Genomic DNA, 27,461 nt, shown 5'->3' on the forward strand with positions numbered 1-27,461 from the left:
AACTGTAGCTGACAAGTACCGGTGGTCACCGTAGAGTCCGTCGTATGTATTTTTTAGAAAAATGGTCCGTCGTATTATGCTCATATTGTTTAATGCGTTGTAGGATGCTAGTATTCTAGCTTTGTTTTAAGTTATTAACCTTTGGCCAAGTTTACCAAAACAAAATGCACTATCACATATCTGATGATGTCTCAATCTAGTTAATGTAGCAACTATTTATACATTTAAAGTTGACCAAAATTAGAGAAGTTTGCATTCTGTCCGCGCATCTGTCCGAAGATCTGCTTACAGTTTCGTTTGAGATTGCAAGTTTTAAAAATTAGACCTATTGACCCGCTCTCTTTAGGCCCTTGCTAGATTCTTCACCAACATATGTATTGGTTGAGAATAGCTATTTAAAATATAGCCAACAGATTTACAATCAAAATCACCCGCGAAACTAAGAAATTTGCTAAATTTTATGTGTCTGAAGTCTGAACTTTAGTTCTCTTTCATTTCAGGTGACGTTTATTGAATTTTTGGTTCCAAGAATAAAAAAACCAGTTACACAAAACCACAACTAGGGCTCGCGAATGAGCTCCTTTGGGGTTGAGTTTGCTTACAAAGGGACCATAAATCCATAATAGACTTTGATTTTCTAGCGAGGCATGGTATGCCTAGGGCATATTTATAACTTTGCTGTATATTTAGTGCAACCGATGTTCCTTTCTAGATCAAGATCAGTTTTCCTTTTTTTTGGGAGGAGAAACAAATATAGATCGTTAGACAGGGGCGAATCTAGTCAGGTTAGTCATCGGGTTCGGGGTTAGCATGAAAGAAGCTACCGTAATATGATGTTTTATTGAGAATTTTGATAGAACAAAAGTCTAATATATAGAGAATTAGATAAAAGTTATCGGGTCGGTGGACCCTGATAATATACTGTAGATCCGCCCCTGCCGTTACATAAGGTATTCAAGGGCCTGCAGCCTCCTGGACTAACTTTTTTGCAGGTGTTATTTTTCTCCTTTTTAGTTGAAGCTCAAGCTGCTGGCCTCGGGGTAAAATTTTAGCAAGCAGCTAAATAGACAAATACTAGTAAATTTGAAGAAATCCCTTTTTTTTAAGGCACAAGCAATACAAAACAAAATAAAAATAGCTATACACTCAAACTTAGGGTCTGCTTGATGCATTAGTACTAAAAATTAGCTAGCTAACAACAGGGACTGTTTTGATCCACCTGCTATAGGTGGTTGGATAGTGATCATATGAACTATTAGCAGCAGCCCTCTAGCTAATAACTAGCAGGTTTATTAACAAGTTTGTTTAGATTCACTAGTACTAATTTAGAGGGTGTTTGGGACTGCTCTGCTCCACGTTTTTTAGCCAAACAGTTTCAGCTCCACACACTCAGTTCGAGAAAAAAATGGTGGAGTTGTGAGAGCATGAGGTACTTCACGAACTTCAGTTTTTTGTGGAGCTGCTCCATGGTGGAATTTGTGGAGCAGAGTTCGTGGAGCGGTGCCAAATACCCCCTTAAGCTGCTAATTTTTAGTGCTTATGGATCCAAACATGTTCTTACTGTCCAACCAGATAACAGAGATTATTAGATACACTTGCAGCTTGCTGTGTTAACCGACTTGTATATCAAGTGTTGTTTATATGGTCCAGCGTGAATCAAATAATGTTATTTTACGCTCTATTTTTTAAAGTTTATAGAACGTGGAATATGCAACGCAAATTATCACAAAATGCAAGCTTTGTAACAATCTAACCCGTGGATTGTTACAGTGTTTATTTCAGTTTGTGGATAGTAACCTGCCTCCTCGATCATCAACTCATCATCAGAAAGCTTAAACAACATATCCTTAATCAGTTGTCCGTGGACAAGACTTGTGTAAAGCAGGGTTCAAACCAACCAAATTGCCTAACCCAGCGTCCCAACCTAAAAGTTTATGCTTCTTAGCTCTTTGAGATCTTTCGCTCTTCTAGCTATCCGCAATGGCCCATCTGTAAAGTATCTTTCGTCAATCCAAGGGTCAGTTTGGATTAGTTTGAGATTATAGAAATCTACATATTTCAGACATGGATTGTAGAATTTGGACCGGGAATAATAAAAATCTAGGTTGTTTGAATTTCTAGATTATAGCATAAGATATGACTTGTTAAAGGATGCATTGCCTGTAATGCCCTTAATCTTGCAGTCAATCTATAAATCAATTTATAGTAACTCAATCTACATAGACAATGCAGTTTTTGAAAATACTTCATCCATCCAAAAATATAAGTCATCCTAACTTTTAGAGAGTCAAAACTCTGCATCTCAAGCTTGATCAAATTTATATAATAAAATAGAGATTTGCTAAAATTCAAGTGCCTAAACTTTAGTTTTCTTTCATATGCATACGTTTTATACTAAAATTACAGTTCTCAATTTCTATAGGCGCAATATCTAATTTTTGGTACCGAGAATAGAAACACTTTAGACAAAAACCGCACAAAACCTAATTTGTGTTGGCATAAAGACAAATAACAATTTACAATTATTTTTATAGAAAAACAAGGACAAATTTTTAATATGCTATGACACAAAGACAAATAATAAGTTACAAAAGTAACATCTTAGTTGTAGTAGTTGGTGGTTACCTTAAAATTCAGACACATGAAGTATAAGAGAAGTGAATAAAATAATAATATTTATAATACTAACTGATTTAATTATATTTTATATTATACCATTTGTGTCATAAATATTTGTATTTTTTTTATAATTTTGGTTAAACTTGAAATATTTTGACTCTTTAAGAATATTGAAATAATTTATAATTTAAAATAAGGAGAGTAAAGTTTTGTTTAAATCTAGGGTGTAAATTTTAGGGTACCACATCGGCTATTATGTGAAGGTATCGCATCAAATGTTTAGACAGAAATAATAAAACTAATTATAGAAGTGTTTTTTTTGACAAGAATTATAGAAGTGTTCGGTACTTGACAAATTTATTAAACCAAATTAATCTATCATTAGTATATATCAAATCATAGATTAATTAGGCTTAAAAATCTGTCTTATAAAATAGTCATATAATCTATGTAATTAGTTCTTTAGTCTATATTTAACACTCAAACATCCAATGGGATAGGGGAGGAATTAAACAAGAATGATATGTAATTTGAAACGAAGAGAGATTAGAAAAAAAATCAATTTCTCAGACTTATCTCTCCCCACTCTATCCCTCCTTCCTTCTCTCTGCAGCAGCGCACGGGCGCAGTGGTGACTGGTGAGGCGCACAAGGGAGTAGCGGCGCCTGTGCAGGCGTGCAAGGGAGACGGTGGCGGCAGCGGCGCGGGGCATCGGTGCACGCGAGCGGAGCGGAGGAGGCACTGGAGCAACTCGCGGCGGCGGGGTTGAGCCAGGTGCGGCACGCGCGGGTCGGTGGCATCGGGACGCTGTCGAGAAGAAACGGTAGGAGAAGAGAAGTTGAAGGTGCGAATGTCTTTTATCGAGTAGTATCCTTGTTTATGCTGTAGGAGAGGGATTCGGAGATTTCAAGACTCTGCCTCTTATTTCTTTTTTCCTTATCTTCGCTCTCTATCTCTCCCGTTTGGAAGCGTCGTTATTGTTTTTATCTCGATTTTCAGAATCCACAGGGATTCAAACGGGGCTCAAATCTTCCCGACTTCCAGTACAGTCTTCCTCAGACGAGGCCGCAAGACAGGAGGAGATAACGCCGGAGGCAGCCAGCCAGGGCGCGGTCAACCGCAGGTACACACGCTTCTTCCGTTTGCTCGAGCCTCAGAATTCCTGCCTGATCATTCTGGCCTGCTAAGTTTCTTGGTCAGAAGTCAGAACCTTTTCTGCAATAAGCCAATAAGCAAGAACCTTTTTCTGCAGTAAGCCAATAAGCAATGCAAATGCAGTAGTGGGCGCAGCTCCGGACGAGGGGAATGGCGGCACCACCGAATGCTAGCATGGGACTGCTTAGTTTGGGTGGCTGCGGGGCTCTCCTCCCCACTCCGCAGCCTAATTCGTGCCATGGCCGCGGGTTCTTGGTTCCCGAGAGGAGCCTCTCCATGTTGCCACTGCGCTGGGGTTTGTCGAGGAAGAAAGGCCGGGTTCTTGATTCAAGAAGTGATGGTGCTGTGGCTGGTGGTGGGGTCGGCACCGGGTCATCGGAGCTACGGCACATTGAGAAGGAGCTGACGTTCAGCCCGACTTTCACTGACTATGTGAAAATCATGGAGTCGGTGAAGTTGGACAGGAGCAAGAATATACATGGCGCCGATTCGGATGGCCGGAGCTCGAGGAGAAGGTTCACGGGTGATGACCGACGGACGAATAGGAGGTCTGGTGATGCAAGGAATAAACCATTTGAAAGGAATCAGGGACCTCGGAGGGACTTGACGAAGGATGAGAATCAGAAGGATGTTACGGGATTTGTGGATAAAAGAGCAATGGGACATGTAAAAAATAGCCGCCGCGGGCAAGGAGAGGTTGAAGACTATGTACAGAGAAGAATGATTCGTGGCGACACTAGAGGAAATGGAGGCAATGGGCAGTTCTCATCACCTGTGAAGGCTAAAGATACTAGGAAAAATTTACAAGGGCGAGCAACGTATACTCCATCTGGGACTTCTACCCTTCCGAATAGCAGCATTTCATCAAAGAATGCCAAGGTTCAAATGGGAAAACATGACTATACTAGGACAAGTAGTAGTATAAACTTCAAATATCCTGGAGAGACATTTTCCAATACTGAGGTCAACGCCAACAGTAACGTTCAAAGAAACCAGCAAAGAGTGGAGAGCTTAGGGAGAAACTTTGTAGTGCGTAGGCTTGGAGAGATTGACATAGACTCTAAGAAGTCTACTGTAAGCAAAACTTATAGGAGTACACAGGCAATGTCTGAGCATGATAGCCATTCAAGTGATAATTTGGAGAGTGATGAACCTAGAACGGTTCAATTGCATAGAGGAGCAAATGTTAAAATGGGGAAATTTATTAGGAGGGATGCAGAAGCTACAGATTTTGATGATAGAGCTGCTTTCAAAACTTTTGAGGTATTTACTGATGTCAGGAACAGGCCACGGATCCTTCGAATGGAAATGGAAGAGAGAATCCAGAAGTTAGCTAGTCGGTAAGTCTTCTATATACTTGATTATTATGTTGAAATGCTCGGTTTATCTCTATTTCATGGTGCTTCAATGTAATCTTAGCATGAGCATCCAATTTACCTACAAACTGCTCATCATTCACACTAAAAATATGATCATTCTGCTCGAGTTGGAATTTTTTCTCCATCGAAATAACACCAATGAACTTACTGAGGTTCCATCAATCCTTATGGTTATTTATTTTTCGAAGGCTCAATGCTACAGATGTAAACACTCCAGAGTGGAAATTCTCCAAAATGATTCATGATGCAAAAATCAAATTCTCTGATCACTCTATCCTAAGGATCGTTCAAATGTTGGGGCGATATGGAAATTGGAAATGTGTTTTGCAAGTTGTTGAATGGCTTCAGTCACGTGAAAGGTTCAAATCCTACAAGAGCAGGTTAAGTAATTGTCTACTCATATATTGCTACACTCTTCTTAGATGTCACGCATTCTAGCGACTGCTATGTACTGTCTTATTAACCTTAAAACTGCCAGCTTTTAGTTAAATTTAAATTCTCTTGGGTACCTTCCTGTGACCTTAAAGATTTTGCACTGAATAGATATATAATTGGCATTAGCATACAAAATGCACGCTATATACATAATGTTATCTATCTGATGCAGGTATATTTACACAACAGTTCTCGATGTTCTAGGGAAGGCAAAGAGACCGCTTGAGGCATTGAATGTATTTTACAGCATGCAGGTACAACTAGTCTTGCCTTTTGGTTATGTAAACCTAATCTGACCTTATTCATATGTCATTTGCAGAACCAATTGTCATCTTATCCTGACATGGCAGCTTATCATTGTATTGCTGTTACTCTTGGGCAAGCTGGTCTTGTGAAAGAACTATTTGATGTGATTGATTGCATGCGTTCTCCTCCTAGGAAGAAGTTCAAATTGAGCCCTCTTCAGAATTGGGATCCTCGCTTGGAACCAGACCTCATTGTATACAATGCGGTGAGTAATATCTGTAGCAAATTTCATATGGAACAGCCGAACTGGATTGTATAGACCAGAAAACAAGAATCTTTAAATATTTTGGTCACTTGGTCTTCAGTAGCACATAACTACTTTTACCTCTTTGCAGGTTTTGAATGCTTGTGTGCAACAAAAGCAATGGGAAGGGGCATTTTGGGTACTGCAACAGTTGAAAGAGAAGAACATCCGTCCAACAAATTCAACATATGGTCTTGTTATGGAGGTACGTTAATCCTTCTTTTTTTTATATAAAAGGTATGTTAATCTTGATGTTGCGTGTGAGTATGTGACACAGTTCTCCTGCACTCCATCTCAGACCCAGCTATGGTGGTCCTATACTCCTATTGGTGCTCCTGCAAACCTTTCATTATCGTCTGATGATAATTGAGCAGCTCATTCCGATTGAAATGCATTGATTCATGTTATTTGTTCTCCACCTATCTCGTCTATTTTTCGCAGTAGCATTATACTTTCAATACTTTTTTTTGCATTGCTCTTTATGTGGCATAATCCCTTAGTCTATTCTAACTTTCTGGTACTGTAGGTGATGCTTGTCTGTGGAAAGTACAATTTGGTTTATGAGTTCTTCAATAAGGTGGAGAAATCATCAATACCTGGTGCTCTGAACTATAAAGGTACTTCCTACTACTTTAACTTGATTATGTTAAGTATAATGACATATCTGACCTGCTGCTGTCTGTAGTTCTTGTAAATGCACTTTGGAGAGAAGGAAAGATCAATGAAGCAGTAATGGCTGTGAAGGATATGGAAAGTCGTGGAATTGTTGGTTCTGCTAGTCTGTATTATGACCTAGCTCGATGCCTTTGCAGTGGAGGACGGTGCAAAGAAGCACTTCTCCAGGTTTGTACTTAACAAAATGTAGCTAATATGTGCAACATACATAGCTTATGTTGACACGGAATTAAATCTTGCTACGGCCATACTTAAAAATGCAAGGTTTAGGATCGACGAGCTATATTGTGTTGGCCTGAATATATTTTTCATAATTTTATAATACATTATTTTCTGCAATCGATAGATTTAAACACTTATCTTTAATCTTGGTTGTCAAGCGAGCAGAAGATATAGTGTTTCAAGGCACCTCAACCTACACAAAGGAAGACTGTTGATAGATGCATAAGCAAGATTGCAGAAACCATACTTGTACTGTAGAGGTGTTCTGAGCTATTACTTTAGATATGTGTAAGATAAGGCTGGAATTAGGCTCTGAACCTATTCTGAGCCTCCAGTTTTCATTGAAGAGCTTTTGATTTTAGAAAACTTGCAAATCCAGAGCCATCTGTCTGTTGTTGTTTCATGCCTTCAGATTGCTTGTTTTGTCTCACTAACTTCTGTCCAATGACAACTACATTGCAGGTTGAGAAGATATGCAAGGTTGCCAACAAACCACTGGTTGTTACCTATACAGGACTCATTCAGACCTGCATAGACAATGGTGGCATGGAAAACGCTAAATACATATTCAACCACATGTGCAACTACTGTTCACCTAATACTGTGACTTGCAACATCATGCTGAAGTCATACATTCAACATGGAATGCTTGAAGATGCGAAAGATCTACTCTATGATATTCTGAATTGCAGGATAAGGAGTAAAGCGGATTCTAGTCAAGTGGCAACTGCTGACAAGTTTACTTTCAATACTTTCCTGGAGGCCTGCGCTGCAGCAAAAAGGTGGAATGACTTTGAGTATGCGTTTCGCCAGATGTTATTGAATGGGTACCATTTCGATGAGCGAAGACACCTGCGTATGGTCCTTGACGCTTATAGGCATGGGAAGGTACTTACATTAGCAACTATCATTTGTAGGAGCAGGAACATTGTGTTCATGTCCAGCTACTTGGTGGAACAATTCATGTGTCTCACCCCTAGTTCTTCATCACTCTTCAGGACCAGCTGTTGGATGATCTGTGGCACTACCTGTGCCATCACAGCCGTGTCCCGCCCACCCCTGTCATAATGGAGAGATTCTGCCTAAAACTGATGCAGGGAGACACATTGGCGGCGATCTCTTGTGTCAGCAGCTTCAAGGAGGGCAAGATATGCAACATATCCTCCACGTCTTGGCTCAATCTGCTGAACCGCAACACGGCTAGGCTGAAGGAGGAGCATGTTACCAAGTTAGCTCATGAACTTAACAACCTCGTTAGCTCAAGGAGTTCCTCTAATAGCATTACTCTGTACCAAAAGATTCTTAGTAGCTGTACAGCCTTCCTTTCTGGAGCCACCATTGTAGAAAAGGCGCCTTCTGACCAATAGATGGTGTTACAGAAATCATAGTTACCACAACTAGTCCATTATAGTACTCCAAATCATAATTACCACGACTGATAGAGTATATTGCATTTAACGTTTGGTTATCGGTAGAAACAAAAAAAAAATCACGTAAGGAATAGTTCTTATTTTTGCTAGTAGTATAATACAAAGGCTGATTTGGGAGCATAAGAGAGAGCTTGGTTGGCAGGTTATTTTTAGACTGGTTATGGAAGATCGCAGAAGCAGCATTCAGATCCTGTCGTTGGCCGTCATTCTGGGTGCCTATGGTCCTGTCTCATCCTGCCATCATCACCAGGCGTGCTTCTTTTGTGATACATTGATTACGCGCGGCATGCGCAACCTTGCAGACTGTTTAGTTAATCTTCTCTCAACTGGCATTCATTCATAGGACGATTGTGTTGTTTAGTTAATCTTTTGTCAACTGACGTTCAGAGGACACGATTGCGACAAGCAGCTGCTATCACTGGAGCATTGATGGGCTAATGGCTACATGGTGGAAATGCCAGGTCAGTTTGGTTGATGCTGTTATACAATGGATGTAGTCGGTTGTAGTTGCCTTACGTGGTCAACTGATGTTGTCATGTAATGAATGTAGTCGGGTTGCAGTTATCTGGCAGTAGTACACTGGATTTACGATGAAATTCCATGAACCACTGGCCTGGCCAACTAAATCATGAGGGAACGAAAATAGTGATGCTGACATGTGGCTGGAGTAGTTCAAACAAAAAGTGGGCTAGTGAAACAATAATTAGGAATGAAAGCGAAACCATAAGTCATAAGATATTGGTTACCGAGGCGGGTTTTGTCATGTTTTTGGCTAAAACAAAAATAGTAGCGATAACAGTAAATACGTTACAGGTAGAAAAATACAAAACGATTACGAACCCTAGCTTTGCTCCCTGTGAAGTCATATGTAGGATAAATGAAAGGATTAACAATGCCAAGAGGAAGGTGTAAATGGGTATGGGGACTACTAGAACGTCTCCATACCCACGTACCCAATGGGTGAAGAGTTTGCTCCGTTTGTGTACCCATGATACTGGTTTCACTCTATATTGATACCCTAATAGAGTAAATACCCATCGGGTCGCGGATCGCGGGCCCCCATTGACATCTTTGGAAGTACTAGAGGCACGATGAAACCCTTAAAGAATCGAAAAACCCACCATTAGTGAAGAGAAAGAGATCCACCTCACCTCAATGCTAGAGCTAGAAATTGCATTGTGAATGCATTAGCATTGATGTGTAATGTGTTTAACCAAGTCTACAAGTTTACTAAAGCTAATGAGATTTGGCTAAAATTGGAAGAGCTTCACAATGGTTCTAGCAATGTTCGTAAACAAAAATATTGCTTCGTCAAATCTTTTTCTATGTTACTTAATGAGCTTGTGAAAGACATGTACAGTACTCACATCTTAATCTTATTATAAATGAGCTCAATGCAATAGGTTTAAACCAAGGTGAGCAATGCGAATGCGGTGAGGGAGATAATCTCCATGTTGCCCCATAACAAATATGCTTCCATCATCACCGCCCTTCGCATAAAATACTTGAGTATAATAACTCTCTCCTTTGCCATGTAGCTCTCGCTCATCTCTAATATTTGGGACTTGTTTAGTTCCGAAAAGATTTTGGATTTCGGTACTGTAGCAATTTCGTTTGTTTGTGACAAATATTATCCAATTATGGACTAACTAGGATCAAAAGATTCGTCTCGCGATTTCCAGTTAAACTGTGTAATTAGTTTTTGCTTTCGTCTATATTTAATGCTTCATGCATTTGCCACAAGATTCGACGTGACGGAGAATCTTGAAAATTTTTTGCTTTTTGGGGTAAACTAAACAAGGCCTTGCTTGTTCTCTGTGGGAGGTGCACCTCAGTGGCGCCAACAACGTCCTCACCAAGTGTGTTATCGATATTTGTTGTAGTTTGCTTCTCCGTTGCTGGCTTCACTATCACTCTAAAGGATGACCGCCATTCTACCTCAGCATGAACTCCACCCCCTCTTGCGTTTGCACACATCTAGGAATGGTGAAATTATTTTTTAACATGACCTTTAGTTAGAGGCTGATCCTTAGCATGTTCTACTAAAGTTGTCCGTAATATAAGGCCTTGTTTAGTTCCGAAAAATTTTGGGAAATGGACACTGTAGTACTTTCGTTTGTATTTGACAAATATTGTCCAATTATGGACTAACTAGACTCAAAAGATTCGTCTCGTCAATTTCGACCAAACTGTGCAATTAGTTTTTATTTTCGTTTATATTTAATACTCCATGCATACGTCTAAAGATTCGATGTGACGGGGAATGTGAAAAATTTTGCAAAATTTTCTGGGAAGTAAACAAGGCCTAAGAGAGTTTGCAATGTATAAGGGTGACCTTAAATACCTATCATTTCTGCACGCTACAGATGCTCTAAGAGCTCGAAGTGAATTCTTGATGATGCAACCTTATATTGATTATCCATGCCATTATGATTTGCTGAAACTTAAATATTGTTGTACATATATTTGATGAGGTTAATTAACATAAAAGATCTGAGTATACACTGCTTATTCTCAAAAGAAAAGAGTAGTGTAGCCAAATAAAGTAGGGAACAGATGCTGTTGCGAGTGCGCCTAAACTTCATGAGAATGGCGGGCACGACGGTTGGCGGCAACACGACGTGCGGCGGGCGAGGAGGTTTTCATTTCCTTTTCTCAACCGAAGAACGACGGACATAGATAAACTGAATGAATAAAATAAACAAATTTCAAAAAATAAAAAGGAAAGAAGAACGACCGACATAATAAACTGAACAAATATATTATTTCTCGAAACAGAAAAGGGATATGGGGGGACAGCTAGGCGGGCCCACACACAGCTCCAAAGGCAATCAATTAGCTAAGCAAGAAAAAACAAAAAAAACACACACTAGAAACTCCCCTCGTTTGCGCGTCCCCACCTGCCCCGCGCGGGCCCCACCGCACGTCTCTTCGAACCCCAGCCAACCAGCCGCGACTCGCGAGGCGCGCGCGCGCCCGCCGTTCCCCCGCCTCGGCAGCTCGCCGCCGGCCGCCGGCCACCGTCTCCCCCGCCACGACGGAACGCAAGCTGGTGAGGAGCTCGGAGCTCCGCGCGACTGAAGAAGGGATCCAGGCCTCCAGCCGCCGGCCGCCAGGCCGCGGCGCCGGCCGAACCACGGGTAAGGGCCCGCCCATCTCTGCAGCGCCACCGCGAGTTGCAAGGCCATCGCCGTCGGTCGACCGCATTTCCCAACACCAGCTCGTCCTGGAAACCTTAGCTCCGTTCTGTCGCATCTTCTTCCCTTAACGAACTCTTCGATTTTTATTTTATTTTCAAAAAAAGTAGCTGCAACCGATTTGGGGATTCTTGACGTGGTTTAACTATTCCCTTCCCTTGCTCAGAAATTTCCTTTTTCCCCCTCTTCAAGCACAGGCAGCATTTGGCGTGGCTGAGATGTCCGGCCGCGATTAGCACCAAAGACAGGAGGCGGAACAATGTCAATGCGGGGTGCGGGCCATATTCTATTGCCATATGTGATGATGCGCGCCAGAGGGTTTTTAAAATGCGGACCGTCGAATCCGTCGCCGGCGACGACGATGTGAGCGCGCGCGTTCTGCAGACTCGCAGAGTGGTTGTCCTGTTCCACCCTTGACAACGACCGCCCCTCGTATATTATCCAGTTTTTTTAAGCCTGCCGCTCGAATCCTGGCGTGGAATTGTCCTACAGGTGGCGGAGGAAGAATTCCACTCACGTCTGTCGATTTTTTATTAAAAAAACGCGATCTCAAACACGATTACAGCCAAGAGGATGCGCCGTGAAATCTTCTTTCTTTCAAAGTGTGTTTGTGTGTGTGTGTGTGTTTTTTTTTGGCTTGGTCGTGTCGCGCCTGCTGTTCTTGGTTTCTTCTCCAACTACTACCCGTTCCTGCAACAGCGGACGACCGCTGCTTCCCTCTCCCTGCCGTCCTCTCTCTCTCCCTCTCTTTCTCTCTCTCCCTCGTCTCCGTTCCCCAACGCGCCGCCGTGTAAGCACCCTCTCGCTCTATCCTGCGAATCCTCTTTTCGGTTTCTTGATTCGAATCGCGTGCGGTGTAAGCAAAATTCGTCAGGCAAAACAAAAAAAAAGGCGCTAAAGCTCTTTGTTTGCTCTGTGCTTTATGGTGATTGCAAGTTTCCTCTGCTCCCCCGTCGCCCTTTTTCTGGCGCCTCTGAGCTGTTTTCCCTCTCGCATGCAGGCGCGAAGCGGACGTGAGGCTTCCGTGCCTGGGTGGTGGAGCTCGCATCGTCGTCGCTGCAGCGGGCGCAATGCCTGCCCCCCGCGCCTGACCATGCATTCCAGGCTGCTCAAGAGGCTCGCGAAGACGATCATGTGACGGCGCCCTGCCGCCGTCTCGATCGTCGCGCGCCTGCGGAACCGGGAAAGGATGCGCAGGATGGATGGCTTCATTTCGTCGTCGTCGTTGGCGCTCGTCGTGCTGGCGCTTCATCTCGCCGTGGATGGCTGCTCGGCGGTCAACCTTGAAGGTACGGGCCGGCGTCTCGACACCGGTGTTTGGTTTCGGTGCTTGCATTGTCGTGCTGACTTGGCACGCGTTTCTTGTGGCTGTGGGCGTGCGCAGGGTCGGTACTGCTCAAGTTCCAGTCAAGGGTGGCGGAGGATCCGTATGGCGCCATGGTGGGCTGGAGCCCGCGCGACGGCGACCCCTGCAGTTGGAATGGCGTGCGCTGCGTCGATGGCCGAGTTGTTATGTTGTGAGTTGGATGCTCTCTCTCCCCTTCTGAATGTGCAGTGGTTTGGAATTCCATTTCACTGTCTCAGCATGGATCATCATGATTGCCAACAACCAACGTTTCATTCCCCGTTTAACGGGTCTTCCATTTGACTGTATCTTTCATAGCAGAAGAGTGTTGTGGCATTGGTTTATTGTTCAATGAATCTTGTGTTGTCACCCATACTTTTCGTTCTAAAACTTTCTCCCTTTGCAGCTACCGTGGTTTGACTTTATAATGAATACATGAAAAGAAATGTATCAGTTCTTCTGTCAAGTTTATCCCAACACAAGCGTAGTCTGCTTCTTAATTCAGACAAGTTATAAAAGAAACCTAGCTGTTCAATGGTTGACAGAGTGGATGCGGTGATCAGGCTTAAGGAGCGTTCTATATTCCAGTTGGAGAAATTTCCATGCACCCTGGAGCATCTCTAGTAACTAAAATTTGGTGTCATATGCCCTTGAACATGCTATGGTTTAAATTATTTTCTACCTTTTTAAAAGCATACAATAAAATATTTTTAACAGATTAGACAGTTACGTTTTATTATCTGTATTTGCTGTGAATACATTGTTCAGACTCCTATATAATGCACCATTCCCAATTAGTTTTCAAATGAAGCCTCGGAGCAAGCTCATTATTTGGTGTATTAGAGTGGTTTCTTGACTCGGCCAACCTGAACAAGTGGCTCCAGCTAGTTTTATATTATTGATTTCTATTCCTGGTGGCACTTTTTTTATGGTGTGGGAATGTGGGATCACCATGGGAAAAATGCTTACTCTGCCTACATTACATTTCAAGGGCTACATGACATTTCAAGGGCCATCGTTGTTGCACACATAGTTCTTCAGGAACCACCATCTCCACTAGTTATCATTGATATTCAGATGCAAATGCAGAAGTACTTATCAGTGATTCTTGGAATCACATGTTTTTAGTTTTACCAGTGAATCTTCTTGTTATTTAAGAAGATGATTCTTACACAGCTGTTGTTATTTTTTTAAAAAAAAATTCGGACAACATTTTGTACAGTGCTATGTGCCAAATAAGATTAGAACGTTACTTTTTTTTTATTGCTGCAGTTCTTTTTTACATATGCTTTGGCTATGCTATCTCATTAGCATCTGGAGTATTCTACTTATGTGAACTGTTTCTTTTTCCAGAAACCTGAAGGATCTCTCCTTAAGAGGCACCCTAGGTCCAGAGCTAGGAACTCTTAGCCATCTGAGGGCTCTGTAAGTATAGTCATAAACTTCTGTTATTATTTTTCAGTTTGTATAGACCTTTAGTTTTCCTTTTTTAATGCAATTATATTCAGTTTTCTTGCGCGTTTGAGGAAAAACTAGTGATATATTAATGCTTTCGCCAGAATATAAATTGTCATTTGTTGCACAAATTAGATTGGCAATTTGATTTGGTAGTATTTGACTAGTTGCTACACCCATGACAATGATTGACACCTAGCTATCCACTTGCAGTGTACTCTCCAATAACTTATTCAGTGGAGCAATACCTAAGGAATTGAGTGCTCTTGCAATGTTGGAGATACTGGATCTAAGCAACAACAACTTGAGTGGGGAGGTTCCACAAGAGATAGCAGAAATGCAATCACTTAGGCAGTTGTAGGTTTCTGACTGATTAATTTCGTGAAAGTTTTCATCATCAGCAAGTACAATGGCATGATATTTTCGCTTCTGCAGATTGCTTTCCAATAACTTCTTTCAGTGGCCTCTGATCCAACATTCCTATGGGAACTTTGATCAGGAAAATGATTTCAATATTTATGATAATCTCGGGAGGGGTAATATGAATCGAAGAGCTGAGAATGGGTAAGAGAAAAAAAAATAGTGCTACAAATTCCCCTCTAAGTTATCACCTGTTTTTTTCTTCCTTCTCTTTGGAAATTAGAAATTATCTGCAGATCCTGATGGTAGCAGTTCTTTAATCTGGACCGTTCTAGGTTGGAATCTGGTTCTTCTTCACAAGAGAACAAAAAGGACACTAACAACCTTTCTGGTAATCGAACTGACTATACTAGGCTCAAGTCCTTATATTTTCTTCTCTTAAAGATACACAGCTCGTTTGAGAAAAAAGAAAACAAGTCGAGTCCTAGATGCATAAGCTAGTCGGTAAATGATATCTTTGCTTCTTTTTCCCAGCTCAACTTCCTTCACAATACGCAGCAAGAAATCCAGCAGCACAGCTTAGCCAGCGCAGGTTACTTCAAGATAGCAATCTTGCTGCACCTTCTTCTGCAAATGCACTTGTTCCAGCTGCTGTTCCTGTTCCTTCCACTGGAACTGGTTCATTTTCAGCATTTAGTCCCAACAATGCACCTGTACCAGCTGTCAATCCCCCAAGTAGTCCACCAACGGTCCCCAGTACTACTGCCGAAGAAGTTCCAGAAAGAAGGTCCATCAAATGGCTTTATGTCATTGTGGTGCCACTGGTCGCAATTCTTATTGGCATCGCATGCATGCTATTCCTATGCCGCGCCAAGTCAGGGAAAACAATAGGTCCATGGAAGACAGGGCTCAGTGGTCAGCTCCAAAAGGCATTTGTAACAGGTAAAGTTTTATTGCTATCTAATCCATCTCAAGAAGTAAGCTTATCTCATGCGAGGAAAAAAAAATATTTCATAGTTGCATCTACTTTTTCGCCTTTGGAGATCATTTTAAATAAAAGTATGCACAATTGTTCCACCTCTACGTGCCAGCAGTTTGTATAAAGTGAACTAACATCTTGCATTAAGTAATATTAATATGTTATTTAGATTTATCCGAGTAACAAATTCATGTCTGTTGAAAGAGTGTCAAAGTTGCCTACTTATATTGCCTCTATTTATTTGTGATAATTTTCCCCCTTGTGTATTTTAGGAGTACCAAAGTTGCAGCGCTCTGAGCTGGAAGGTGCGTGTGAGGACTTCAGTAACATTGTGGCAACCTATCCACAGTACACTGTCTACAAGGGAACCTTATCAAGTGGTGTTGAGATTGCTGTTGTATCAACCATGATTACCTCTAGCAAAGATTGGTCAAAACATTCGGAAGGGCGATTCAGGAAAAAGGTAATGCAATATATTTTAATTTGATTAACTCAGTGCATCTAAGGCTCTAAGTTTGTAATTTTGATATGTGGCCTCTAAACAAACTTGTTTCAACCTCTCCTTATTTTTATTCCTGACAACATAGATAGACTCACTCTCGCGAGTCAACCATAAGAACTATATCAACCTGCTTGGGTACTGTGAGGAGGAAGAACCTTTCATGAGGATGATGGTGATGGAGTATGCTCCCAATGGAACACTATATGAACACCTCCATGGTATCGGCTGTTGATCTATTCCACATTTTTTTTATGTCTACCCTCTGATCTTTGTGGTTGAATTGAAATGTTTTGCTTTGTCTGTTGCAGTCGAGGGATTTGATCCTATTGATTGGAATGGTAGAATGAGGGTAATTATGGGAGTAGCATACTGCACCCTACACATGCATGAGCTTAGCCCTCCTATAACACACCCAGACATAAAGTCAAGTGCTATATTGCTATCTGAGGATGGAGCTGCAAAGGTAAAAACGTGCTTATGAGTGTCATCTTTTCTTTCTTTGAATATCTGGAGACTGGAGACTTCTACAGGGCATTTCCTAAGTCACTGCCTGCCCAGATTTGATGATAAGTAGGAAACAAACATAGTACAAGACTGAAACTTCATCATTGAAATCACTATCAGTTCTTCATGCAATTATACCCTTTGATTTAGAGTTATATTATCAATATTTGGTTAAAAGTATGAATTTGATGCACACTTAGCTACTGCACAAATTAGACGAACCATTTTCTAGTTCATTTGAACGGGGACTTTAGATAAGCACTTCACATAATGCTTTTCTCCTTACACTAGTTCCTTAATTCTTTCCACAGATAGTAGACATGAGCGTTTGGCATGAAGTATATTCCAGAGGAAACATGCCCAAGGATGACGACTTAGTTGATCACCATGAACGAGTAGCTGCCGATCCAGCTGGGAATGTCTACAGTTTTGGTCTACTCATGCTGGAGATCATCTCAGGAAAGCCTCCGTATTCCGAAGAAAAGGGTTCCCTGTCGAACTTGGTAATTATGACAAAGATACTATGGATAGTTACTAGTTACTGAAACTTCGAAAATACCACATAAGGCATCTTAACATAATATCAAATGTGTTATTTCTGTCAGGCTTTGGAGTGCATTAGGGATAACCGGAGCATGTCTTGTTTGCTTGATCCTAACTTGAAGGATCACAAAGAAAAGGACCTAGAAATCATATGTGATTTGGTCCAGGACTGCATCCAAAGCGATCCGAAGAAGAGACCAACCATGAGGGAGGTCACCACTAGATTGCGAGAAGTACTGTCAATTTCGCCTGAGGCTGCGACGCCACGGTTATCTCCACTCTGGTGGGCAGAGCTTGAGATCCTTTCAGTTGAAGCAAGCTAGCAAAAATGTTCTTTGTTTGCAGCAACACCGAGGTACTTGCATTGTGCATACTGTAATGCAACCCTGTACATCCCTGTTGTATGTTTCCATCTTGTGTTGTAACTTTGGTGTCCGAGTGTTACATTTTTCCCTCCCCAGTGAATTCAATTACCTGATTTAATTTTCTCATTTCTTCCTCGCTTTCCCTCTGTATACTAAACATACACGGTGTGAAAGTAGAATGCTTCATGCCACCCTAGGACTGATTGTAATCAGGAAATGTGTAAGGTTCTATGGTTTTACATAAAACTATATTCTTTGATTGTTGATGTGAAACAAATGACAATTAGTATGGACTAATCGAGTTGATATTCACATTTATTATTATTATTATTGCCTACACGAGCAATCTCCAGCACCATCTTGTTCTACCGTTTCTAGTTTACTTTTAAGGTATTTTGCAGGTCATTAAGTTACATTATTCCAACAAAAGATAGAAACTTGCTTGGTTTATTATGTTTTTTTCTTTCAAAGGAATGGCAAAAATCCTGGCCACTTTTTTTTTTGTTTAGAACAAGAAATATAAAACAAGTATTACCTAAGTTTTCTAAATGAAAACCGAGCTCAAAAAACACACAACACAATTCCCAACTAACAACTAGACTAAACAACTCACCACAGTTTTTAGCTAGCTAGGACAAAACGGGAAACCCTCTTCACAACTACAAACAAAATCAAGATAACAACTCATCAACAACCTTCACAAGATAATTTCATTGAGAAGGCATTGCCAGATACCCACAACAACTAGAGGGGATTCACCACGAACCACTAACTTGCATTGGTATAGAGGAAGAACCACATGGATATTTAACTATGTCACTCTTATACGAATGTCAAGTCTTCGATTGCCATTACACGGGAACCTATATTTTTGCCATTGCAGAGAGGAAATGCACATACCCTTTTTGCTAACATGGCACGCACAATCAGCCATCCAAAGATGAGGGTTGGCACAGAGTGATGTGAAAAGACTCTTTTGCCCCTGTCCCTTCCTAACAAAACAATTGTCTTCCTTCCCTCCCATTCTCTCCACACGCTTGTTGTTCACGTCTTAGATTTCAATGGTTCTTCCTCTTGCTCTTTGTTCCCTATAGCTACTACATGCTCCCTATGCTTCCTCTACACCATGTCGCGTAGGATGGAATCAAAAACTTGAAATGCTTTGACTCTGCAAGATTTTTGAAATAACTTATAATTCGGGATGGAGGGAGTACTTTTTTGGTGCTTTAGAGCAAATGCTGCCCAAGTCTCTAAATTAAGCCCTTAAATTTTTATTTACAGGCTATGATCAAAAAAAGTAGGGGCTCAAATTAAGACCCAACTCCAATGAAAAAAACAGACCAAGTCCTTATCTCACATGGGACCCACCTGTTATTGATAAATCCTACATCAACTCCATTTGTAATTCTTGTCTTGATTTATGAGTGGGGAGAGGAAAGTGGGTGGGACCTACTGGATAGAGGGTTCTGGATGTGAGGTGCTAAAACTATAATTTGGGAGGGCATAGAAAATGGGAGCCCAAGTAGGAGGTGGGTTGGAGTTGATTTTTTTATCAAGTCTCTAGATTTAGAATAGGGACTTGTTTAGGAGGTGGGCTGGAGTTGCTCTTAACATTGGTGTAACTTTTTTTAAAAAGAACCACCGAAACAAAACTCTAAATTTTGACGTGAATGTGGAAGCATACATGCAAACGCAAACAACAGGCTGCTTAAATTTGGCCGCAACAAGGGCGCGTTCCCTGCTTGGCTTTTGGTTTTTCCAACTTTGGCTTGGTCTCCCCAAGCATGACCACGTCCCTTCTCTCCTCGACGCTGCCAGCCAATCGTGCGCGCGCCTGTGCCGGCCGGGGGAGGGGCTGGCCATGCACGCGCGCACAAGGCACGCAGCAACACAAAACTTCCAAGGCGCGCGGCCTCCCCTTCCTCCGCTCTCTAGCAGTCGCGAGGCGGAACCGCGGAAGGCAGGCCGGCCGGTGTGTCCTGCCCTGCCTGCCTTGCGCGCCCGGCCTCACGACCCATCATCCCGTCGTCCGTCGAGCTAGCTCCGGCGGGCAGCAGCCCATGCACGCGCCCAGCTGCTACGTCGTCTCGATCTCGACCTGCTGCTCTCGCCTCGATCGCCTGCTCCTCCCGGCCCGGCCGCGCGCGCGCGTCCACATGCGCGCCCGTCGTGAGCGGGCGCGCGCGTGCACGGTTTCTCTTCGCATGACCCTGTGATGGTCGGTGGGTTCCTGCGGCGCGGCCACAGCCTCGACAGGTTCCTGTCGAGGAGGAGGAGGCGGCGGGCCGTCTCGTCCAGCCCCTCGTTCTCGTTCTCGTCGTCGTCGTCCTCGTCCTCCTCCTCCTCCTCCTCCTCCTCGCCGTCGTCTCCGCGTGGCAGCAGCGTCAGGAGCAGCGGGACGATGGCGGACGACGACGACGACGCGCCGCCGCCGCCGCCGCTGCTGCAGAAACGGGTGCTGTCCAGGAGCCACGGCTCGCGCGCCGCCACTCCCGGCCGGTCCGGCCAGGACCTGCCGCCGGTGCCATCGAGAACCGTCCGCGACAGTGGACCGCCTTCAGGTGACGTGATGACGTGATCACCGTTACTAGCTTGCATGCTAAACCATCTTGTGTTGTTCAAAATTCTCTTTGCGATGCATGCAGAGTTGGATATGATGAAGGAGAAATTCGCCAAGCTGCTGCTTGGGGAGGACATGTCCGGCACGGGCAAAGGGGTGTCCTCCGCTCTCGCGCTCTCCAATGCCATCACGAACCTCGCAGCCTCCGTGTTCGGGGAGCAGCGCCGCCTGGAGCCCATGTCCGCGGAGCGGAGAGCGCGATGGAACAGGGAGATCGACTGGCTCCTCTCCGTCGCCGACCACATCGTCGAGTTCGCCCCCTCGCAACAGGTATCCGAGGATGGAACAAACTTCGAGGTCAGCAACGAAATTTCACCCTGCGATTATATATATTGCACTTGTGGACATGTACACGGCCTGGCATTTCGTCCTTACCGGATCTCCATTCAGGTGATGGGCACTCAGCAGCGCGGGGATCTCCTTGTCAACATCCCGGCCTTGCGAAAACTCGACGCCATGCTCCTCGTAAGCATGGCCGTTTCTTTTTTTTTAGAGCTCATTCAATCAAATATACAGATGCAATGCAACGGCGCTGTTTGTTTGTTGTTCCTGAAATTCATCTGGGCGCTGTTTTTTTTTTTTGGCCCCCCTTTTCTGCCGTGGACGAATGGAACAGGAGTATCTTGACAGTTTCGGCGAGGCCCAGGAGTTCTGGTACGTGGCGAAAGACGCGGACGGTGGCGAGGACGACGACGACACGTGCACGTGCGACAAATGGTGGATCCCGACGGTGAGGGTCCCCGCCGAGGGCCTGTCGGAGGCGTCCAGGAAGTGGCTTCAGCACCAGAAGGACCTTGTAGGGCAAGTGCTCAAGGCGGCCATGGCCATCAACGCCGATGTCCTCGGAGAGATGGAGATCCCCGAAGAGTACATGGAGTCCCTGCCAAAGGTGATGACTTCATCAGTTCATCATGCATAAGATCATTTTCCTTTCAAATGACACTGCTAAAATCTCACTAGATTTTTTTTTTAAAAAAAAAACTCAGACTACTAGTCTCCTCGTCGTTGAAAATTTGCAGAATGGAAGGTCCATTCTCGGAGACTCGATATACAAGATCATAACCGACGACATCTTCGACCCCAACGAGCTCCTGCAGTCGGTAGACCTGTCGACAGAGCACAAGATCGTGGATCTCAAGGACCGGATCGAGGCCTCCGTCGTCATCTGGCACAGGAAGATCTGTCACAAGCTATCGTGGGCCCCCGCTGGCGTCAGCTTGGAGAAGCGAGAGGAGTTCGAGGAGCGGGCACAGACCGCCCTGCTCATCCTCAAGCACAGGTTCCCCGGCATCCCTCAGTCGTCGCTCGACATCAGCAAGATCCAGTACAACACGGTACCAAGAGCCTCAATTTCCCAGCTCCGATCCTTTCCAGGTTTCTGTCGTCCATGACGACGAACTGAATCGATCGATGTGCTGGGGTTCTTGTTTCGTTTCGTTTCAGGATGTTGGGTATGCCCTCTTGGAGAGCTACTCCAGGACACTGGAGAGCCTAGCTTTCGCGGTTTTGTCTCGGATCGAAGACGTTCTCCACGCCGACGCCGTCGCCTGCGATCCCAACAAGCGGACCAAGTCTAGGAGACGGCCTAGTCTAGAGTTTCCGGTTCCTGATGCCGCCGCCGCCGCCGCCGAAGCGGAAGCCGAAGCCGAGACAGCGGCGGCGCATCACAGCAGTTGCGTGCATTGGCAAGAAGAGGACGGCGAGAAGCATCCGGGGGCCGCCCCGGATGGTAACAACGGTAGAAAGCTGAGGAAGATTCACAGGGTGGTGACGAAGAAGTTCCTTCACACACAGCAGATCGACAGTGTGACGAGTGGGTTTAAGAGCTTCACACACAGATAGCAGCGCTGCTGTACGTGAGCGAGGCTTGAGATGACCAGTTTTGCGTGCATGGACGGTGCCCATGCTATTCGGAAACGGACATGTAAATAGTTCAAGTTTATATAAATACAAAAATAGGACCACGGGATGTGGGGCTTGGCCGAGGGATCACAGCATGCGTTCCTGTCCAAACTCCAAATTGGCTAATCGCATCTGAACACGGCTGCTGCTACCAGAAATCGTTGCACGGCGAGCATTGAGAGTGCGTAAAGCTGCACTGCATAATGACAGCAAATGGCAGTAAAATACTTGTCGATTTCTCAGCATCAACTTTGTGTAACGACGAATCGAAAGTTACTCGAACCGGCGAATATAACATATGAAAATACCAAATTGTGCATGACTCAACGACGACCGTTTCATATACATCATGGAACTGATCTTGTCCGACGGCAAGTTATTCAAAGATGAGTTCAAAGTTCAAATTAGACTGGTGTCCACAACATTGCCGAGCTTTTTGATAGAAGAGATCAAACTCCTAAAGCGCTTTCAGGATCTCCTCAGCACCAGAGATTGTGAACTGTCCACCTTCCTCGATGTTTGCGACAGTGACCTTGAGGTCGTCTGCCAGAAGAGCAAACCTTTTGGAGCGGACACCCAGTCCTTTCTCTGTAAGATCAAGCTCAAGATCGAGTGCCTTGGTGTATGCTCCAGACCCGTCAGCAAGGAACTTCACATGTTTGTTCTCAGGGTAAGTCTTTGCCCATGCCTTCATGACAAATGGGTCGTTTACTGCGTATCACAATGCAGCAAATTATGTCATAGTCTGGCCAAGCTACTTTTGATCAAAGTCATAATCACAACATGGCAAACTGATGACATTCAGCAGGTAGCCAAGGGGTAGAACAGATTTACAGTTACTAATAAATATGACCAATGCTCTAGCTTCCTGACAGCAATTATTTACAGATGCACCATAATGCTTATGGAACATAGCATACTATCACTTAGCATTTTGCTGTTTTACGATAAAAAATCAATGTTCAATGATGAAGTACGATAAAAAATATAACATCGAATGCTTATGGAACATAGCATACCATCAATGTTCAACGATGAAGTACGATAAGAAACATTAACATTGTGTATCAAAACAACTATGCAAAAACATAACATTGTGTATCAAAACATTTTGCAGAGCTACCATACAGCTATGCAAAGAACATTAAGAAAATCACAGTATCTGAATGAACAATATAAGTTTGACCACACTGCTTCTTATTCAACTCTGGTATTTGCAATGAAAAAATTATCAAAACAACTGTCTTCACAAATACAGATAGATAGGCAAGCATACCGCTGATAAGCAGGATCTCGTCTACACCCTTGGCTTTGAGCTGCTCAGCCTGTGTAATGAAGCCTGGCACATGCTGGTTGCTGTGAACATAGAAGAAATGCACAGAAAGAGACAGCCTGAGTACTTCAGCATTTCACGAAACAATTGAAGGATTTCAGAGATACAAGAGCAAGAAAACTCTTGGCTTCAGTTAGTGGAATTACCTTCAAATTTTTAAAATTTTAAGTAATTTGGAATTTTCCATTGAACTTATAGACTAAAGCAGCTAATCAACTTTATGTCAGTATTCCCTCGATTCCAAATTGTAAGTAGTTCTTAGTTCTTACTATTTTAGATACATAGATTTTACTATGTATAGACAGAAAAGGCCCGAACCGCTTACAATTTGGAATGAAAGGAGCAATAAGCACTAGATAATACCTTTGTTCACACTAAACTGAAAATCATGGGTTGTAGGTAGACTAGATAAAATCCAGTAGTTAAAGAGGGAAGCTACGATTCATGAAAAATACACTGGCGTGTAGTTACACTATCACAATCCATTCACTGGGAAGGGAGCAGGGGGCCATAGTTGAACTGCAGTTGCTTATCTTTCTTAACAACCCGTACCTACACGACACATTCATTATCTTCCCAAAGTTGTGGGATGGGTGCTGCTTGAAGGCCCAAATCTCAACAACATAGTCCTTATCAAGCGGCATGCACCGTTGGGGTGAACTCAATAGGCCCCTCCTTCCCCTTGAAGACCGTGGTTTTCTTGCTGACCCAACATTGACAGGTTCAGACCCTACTCCTTACTGCCAGCAATGCACCTGACGCTAACTAGGAGGTGGAACCGGTTGTGCTACACTTCAAGGCCTGGTTATTTCACGATCCTCTCAGCGCGCAAGCATGGTTGGTTGCTCTCCTCTGCCGGATACCGCGTGCAGCAGATGTGCTGTCGATCTGGCATGGCTAAGATCGGGGGTATATATATCCCTAATAAAACTCTAAAAAAATAGTCTACTGTCGATCTATTGCTCAAAACTAACTAGTATTTCATTCCGAATACGAAATAGAACTAGTTCCAAAAGATCCCAGATAATCCCCCTCCGCCCCGACGAGACCTAGAAAGACATCTCTCTCCCCCAGAAACACAAACACAGGTCCAAAAAGCTCGGAGATCTCCGAGAAAGCGGGAGGAGAAGAGACGGGCACGGGAAAAGGGGGGGGGGGGGGGGGGGTGGGTATAGGGACCTGCAGGTCGGGGTGAAGGCGCCGGGGACGCCGAAGAGGATGACCTTCTTGCCGGCGGCGAGCGCGTGGACGGAGACCTGCTGCAGCTGGTCGTTCTCGTCGAACCACCCGAGCTGGCCGTCGGGGAGGGAGTCGCCGACAGCGATCGGAGCCATGGCCTTGCGTGCAGGAGGGGTGGGGTGGGGGGCAGCCGGGCGGCGCGGCGAGGAGAGGAAGCGCAGGCGAGTGAATGGGGACTTGATTGCGGGTAGTGGTGGGTGGCCGTCTGGCCGGGCCTTGCTTGGGGGTATTTGCTGGAGAGCTGAGCAGGGCTGGGGTGGTGTGGGGTCGTGGGTGGCTGCGTGGCGGACTCCCGTGTGAACGCAATGATTTTGGCGGATATGCCGGTATGCCACATACGGTGGTTCGGGCTAGCCGCCGGCTGAACTTCCGAATAAAAATACTGCTACATTGATTTTTTCTATCGAATTTATTAATTGTTTAATAATATCTTTTTTCTAACAGTTTTTTTAATCATGGTTTTTTTACTTAGTGAACAAGCTCAGTTTTGTTCCTAGATTACATCGCCTGATCATCGTTGGCTCATACACAAAGTATGCAGAAAACAGGGTTCAGAAAAGAAACAAAAGGTCTCGCTGCGCTGTTGTCAAACGGCTAGACACCCATGCCTCCGTGGTCAACGCCTTCAAGGCTAGCATGTACTCCCTCCGTTCAAAAAAGAGTGTCGTTTTAGGTTTTGTGCCACAAGTTTGACTCGATTTGTAGAAAATACGTTCAATATTGATATCTCTAAATAAATTTGTTAAAAAACTAGACTTAAAGATCTTTCCAATGATATTAATTATGTATTATAAATATTAATATTTTTTACTATATATTTAGTTAAAGTTATTTCTCGGGAAGCGAAAACGACACTTATTTTGGGACGGAGGGAGTAGGTACTCTTCTTTCTACGTGGGGGTGGTTCGGTTCTGCCCACAGGTTCGTTGACCCGATCCGGAGAAACGATCCACATAGGCTCCATTTTTTATCCATAACATCAGATAGAGTTACCGTGCGTTTGGTTGGAGAGCGGGGCGAGCCGGGTTGGAGCGAACCCATTCCTGTGGCTGTTTGGTTGGAGGATGGGAGGGTTGGGTTAGCTCCAGGGTGGAATATTCCTCTCACATGCGGGTTGGACTCGTCCGTCAAAATCTGGCGGACGGAGCCGCTCCAGCCGGGTTGGCTCCCACCAAACACTGAATTCCTTCAACCAAACACTGAACGGAGCCGCTCTGTCCCCAATTCTTCAACCAAACACTAAAATGGGTTGGCTCCGTCCTCAAAAACAGAAGTGCAACCAAACACTGGACGGGTTGGCTCCGACCCCAAAAACTGGGTTGGATCCAACCCAACTCACCCAACCCCCAACCAAACACACGGTTAATGGTTCGGAAGCACTCGAACCCTTGGATCGAGTGATTCCACCCGCTCCATACTCCGGTACGTGCAGTTTCGGCGTGTTGCTGAAATGCAATGCCGGCTATCAGCGACCCACTCAGACGTTGGCTGCTTTTTTATGTATAACCCACATGCATGCAGGCTTTTGGCAGTGAGGGATCAGCTCAGTTTGATTGGGGCCTTGTGTAGGCCAATTTTTTGCTTTGGCTATTATGGCCTTGTTTAGTTTCAAAAAATTTTTGCAAAATAGAAATAATACCAATTTCGTTTGTATTTGACAAATATTATCCAATCATGGACTAACTAGACTTAAAAGATTTGTCTCGTCAATTCCGACCAAACTGTGCAATTAGTTTTTATTTTCATCTATATTTAATACTTCATACATATGTCTAAAGATTTGATGTGACGGGGAATCTAGAAAATTTTGCAAAATTTTTTGGGAACTAAACAAGGCCTATACCACTTTCGTTTGTATATGATAATTATTATTCAATTACAGACTAATTAAGCTTAAAAGATTTATCTCGCAAATTATAGATAAACTATGCAATTAATTTTTGTTTTTGTATATATTTAATGCTCCATGCATGTGTACAAAAATTGATGTGACGAGGAATCTTAAAATTTTTGAAAACTAAACAAGGTCTTAGATCCTACAAAGAATCAAAAACTTTTTAAGATTCTTCGTCACATCGAATCTTATGACACATGCATGAAGTATTAAATATAAATAAAAAAGATAACTAATTACACAGTTCGTCTGTATTTTGCAAAACAAATGTTTTGAGTCTAGTTAGTCTATAATTAAATAATAATTACGTATACAAGCGAAAGTGGTTTAGATCCGAAAAGATTTTGAATTTTGACACGGTAGCAATTTCGTTTTTATTTGACAAACATTGTCCAATCATGAAGTAACTAGACTTAAAATATTTGTCTCATGATTTATAGTCAAACTATACAATTATTTTTTGTTTTCATCTATATTTAATGTTTTATGCAAATACCGTAAGATTTAATGTGATGAAAAATTTTGAAAAGTTTTTTGTTTTTTTGGGTAACAAGGCCTTAAGCCGCTGTGTCTCCCTGTCCCCCCACCGTACCACTCAAAAAGCCAGGCCATGCCAGTGCTCTAGGGTCATGTTTAGGCCTTGTTTAGATCAAAAAGTTTTTGAATTTTAATACCGTACTATTTTTGTTTTTATTTGACAAACATTGTTCAATCATAGAGTAACTAGACTTAAAATATTCGTCTAACGATTTATAGGC

At 43.3% G+C, this 27,461-nt stretch overlaps 4 protein-coding genes across 6 annotated transcripts; 3 read left to right on the plus strand and 1 right to left on the minus strand.

Moving 5' to 3' along the window:
• On the plus strand, window positions 3,177-8,780 carry LOC8068006 (pentatricopeptide repeat-containing protein At1g30610, chloroplastic). The gene is made up of 11 exons (XM_002456077.2): window positions 3,177-3,463; window positions 3,619-3,742; window positions 3,872-5,114; window positions 5,342-5,533; window positions 5,761-5,842; window positions 5,908-6,099; window positions 6,230-6,343; window positions 6,665-6,755; window positions 6,824-6,981; window positions 7,498-7,923; window positions 8,034-8,780. Exons 3-11 carry the CDS (start codon window positions 3,925-3,927, stop codon window positions 8,400-8,402), a joined length of 2,814 nt encoding a protein of 937 aa, XP_002456122.1. The 5' UTR covers window positions 3,177-3,463; window positions 3,619-3,742; window positions 3,872-3,924; the 3' UTR covers window positions 8,403-8,780.
• On the plus strand, window positions 11,374-18,023 carry LOC8061848 (protein MALE DISCOVERER 1). Of its 2 annotated transcripts, none has more exons than XM_002456079.2 (13): window positions 11,374-11,605; window positions 12,663-12,951; window positions 13,047-13,179; window positions 14,361-14,432; window positions 14,676-14,819; window positions 14,898-15,026; window positions 15,158-15,213; window positions 15,357-15,764; window positions 16,074-16,264; window positions 16,389-16,521; window positions 16,612-16,766; window positions 17,119-17,310; window positions 17,413-17,673. In XM_002456079.2, the coding sequence occupies exons 2-13, from the start codon at window positions 12,852-12,854 to the stop codon at window positions 17,671-17,673; spliced, it is 1,974 nt and encodes a 657-aa protein (XP_002456124.2). In that variant the 5' UTR covers window positions 11,374-11,605; window positions 12,663-12,851. The 2 variants fall into 2 exon arrangements, with proteins under 2 accessions (XP_002456124.2, XP_021310736.1); XM_021455061.1 differs by lacking the exon at window positions 11,374-11,605 and adding an exon at window positions 11,953-12,452 and having other exon boundaries at window positions 17,413-18,023.
• On the plus strand, window positions 19,538-22,329 carry LOC8061849 (rop guanine nucleotide exchange factor 12). Of its 2 annotated transcripts, none has more exons than XM_021456521.1 (6): window positions 19,538-20,276; window positions 20,361-20,632; window positions 20,726-20,800; window positions 20,952-21,224; window positions 21,322-21,669; window positions 21,779-22,329. In XM_021456521.1, the coding sequence occupies exons 1-6, from the start codon at window positions 19,931-19,933 to the stop codon at window positions 22,175-22,177; spliced, it is 1,713 nt and encodes a 570-aa protein (XP_021312196.1). In that variant the 5' UTR covers window positions 19,538-19,930; the 3' UTR covers window positions 22,178-22,329. The 2 variants fall into 2 exon arrangements, with proteins under 2 accessions (XP_021312196.1, XP_002456125.2); XM_002456080.2 differs by having other exon boundaries at window positions 21,355-21,669.
• Window positions 22,488-25,032, minus strand: LOC8061850 (peroxiredoxin-2C). Its single transcript, XM_002458261.2, has 3 exons — window positions 24,750-25,032; window positions 23,514-23,593; window positions 22,488-22,948 (listed from the first exon to the last, which is right to left on the minus strand). Exons 1-3 carry the CDS (start codon window positions 24,902-24,904, stop codon window positions 22,695-22,697), a joined length of 489 nt encoding a protein of 162 aa, XP_002458306.1. The 5' UTR covers window positions 24,905-25,032; the 3' UTR covers window positions 22,488-22,694.

Source organism: Sorghum bicolor, chromosome 3 (assembly GCF_000003195.3).
Source record: "Sorghum bicolor cultivar BTx623 chromosome 3, Sorghum_bicolor_NCBIv3, whole genome shotgun sequence".
Taxonomy (NCBI): domain Eukaryota; kingdom Viridiplantae; phylum Streptophyta; class Magnoliopsida; order Poales; family Poaceae; genus Sorghum; species Sorghum bicolor.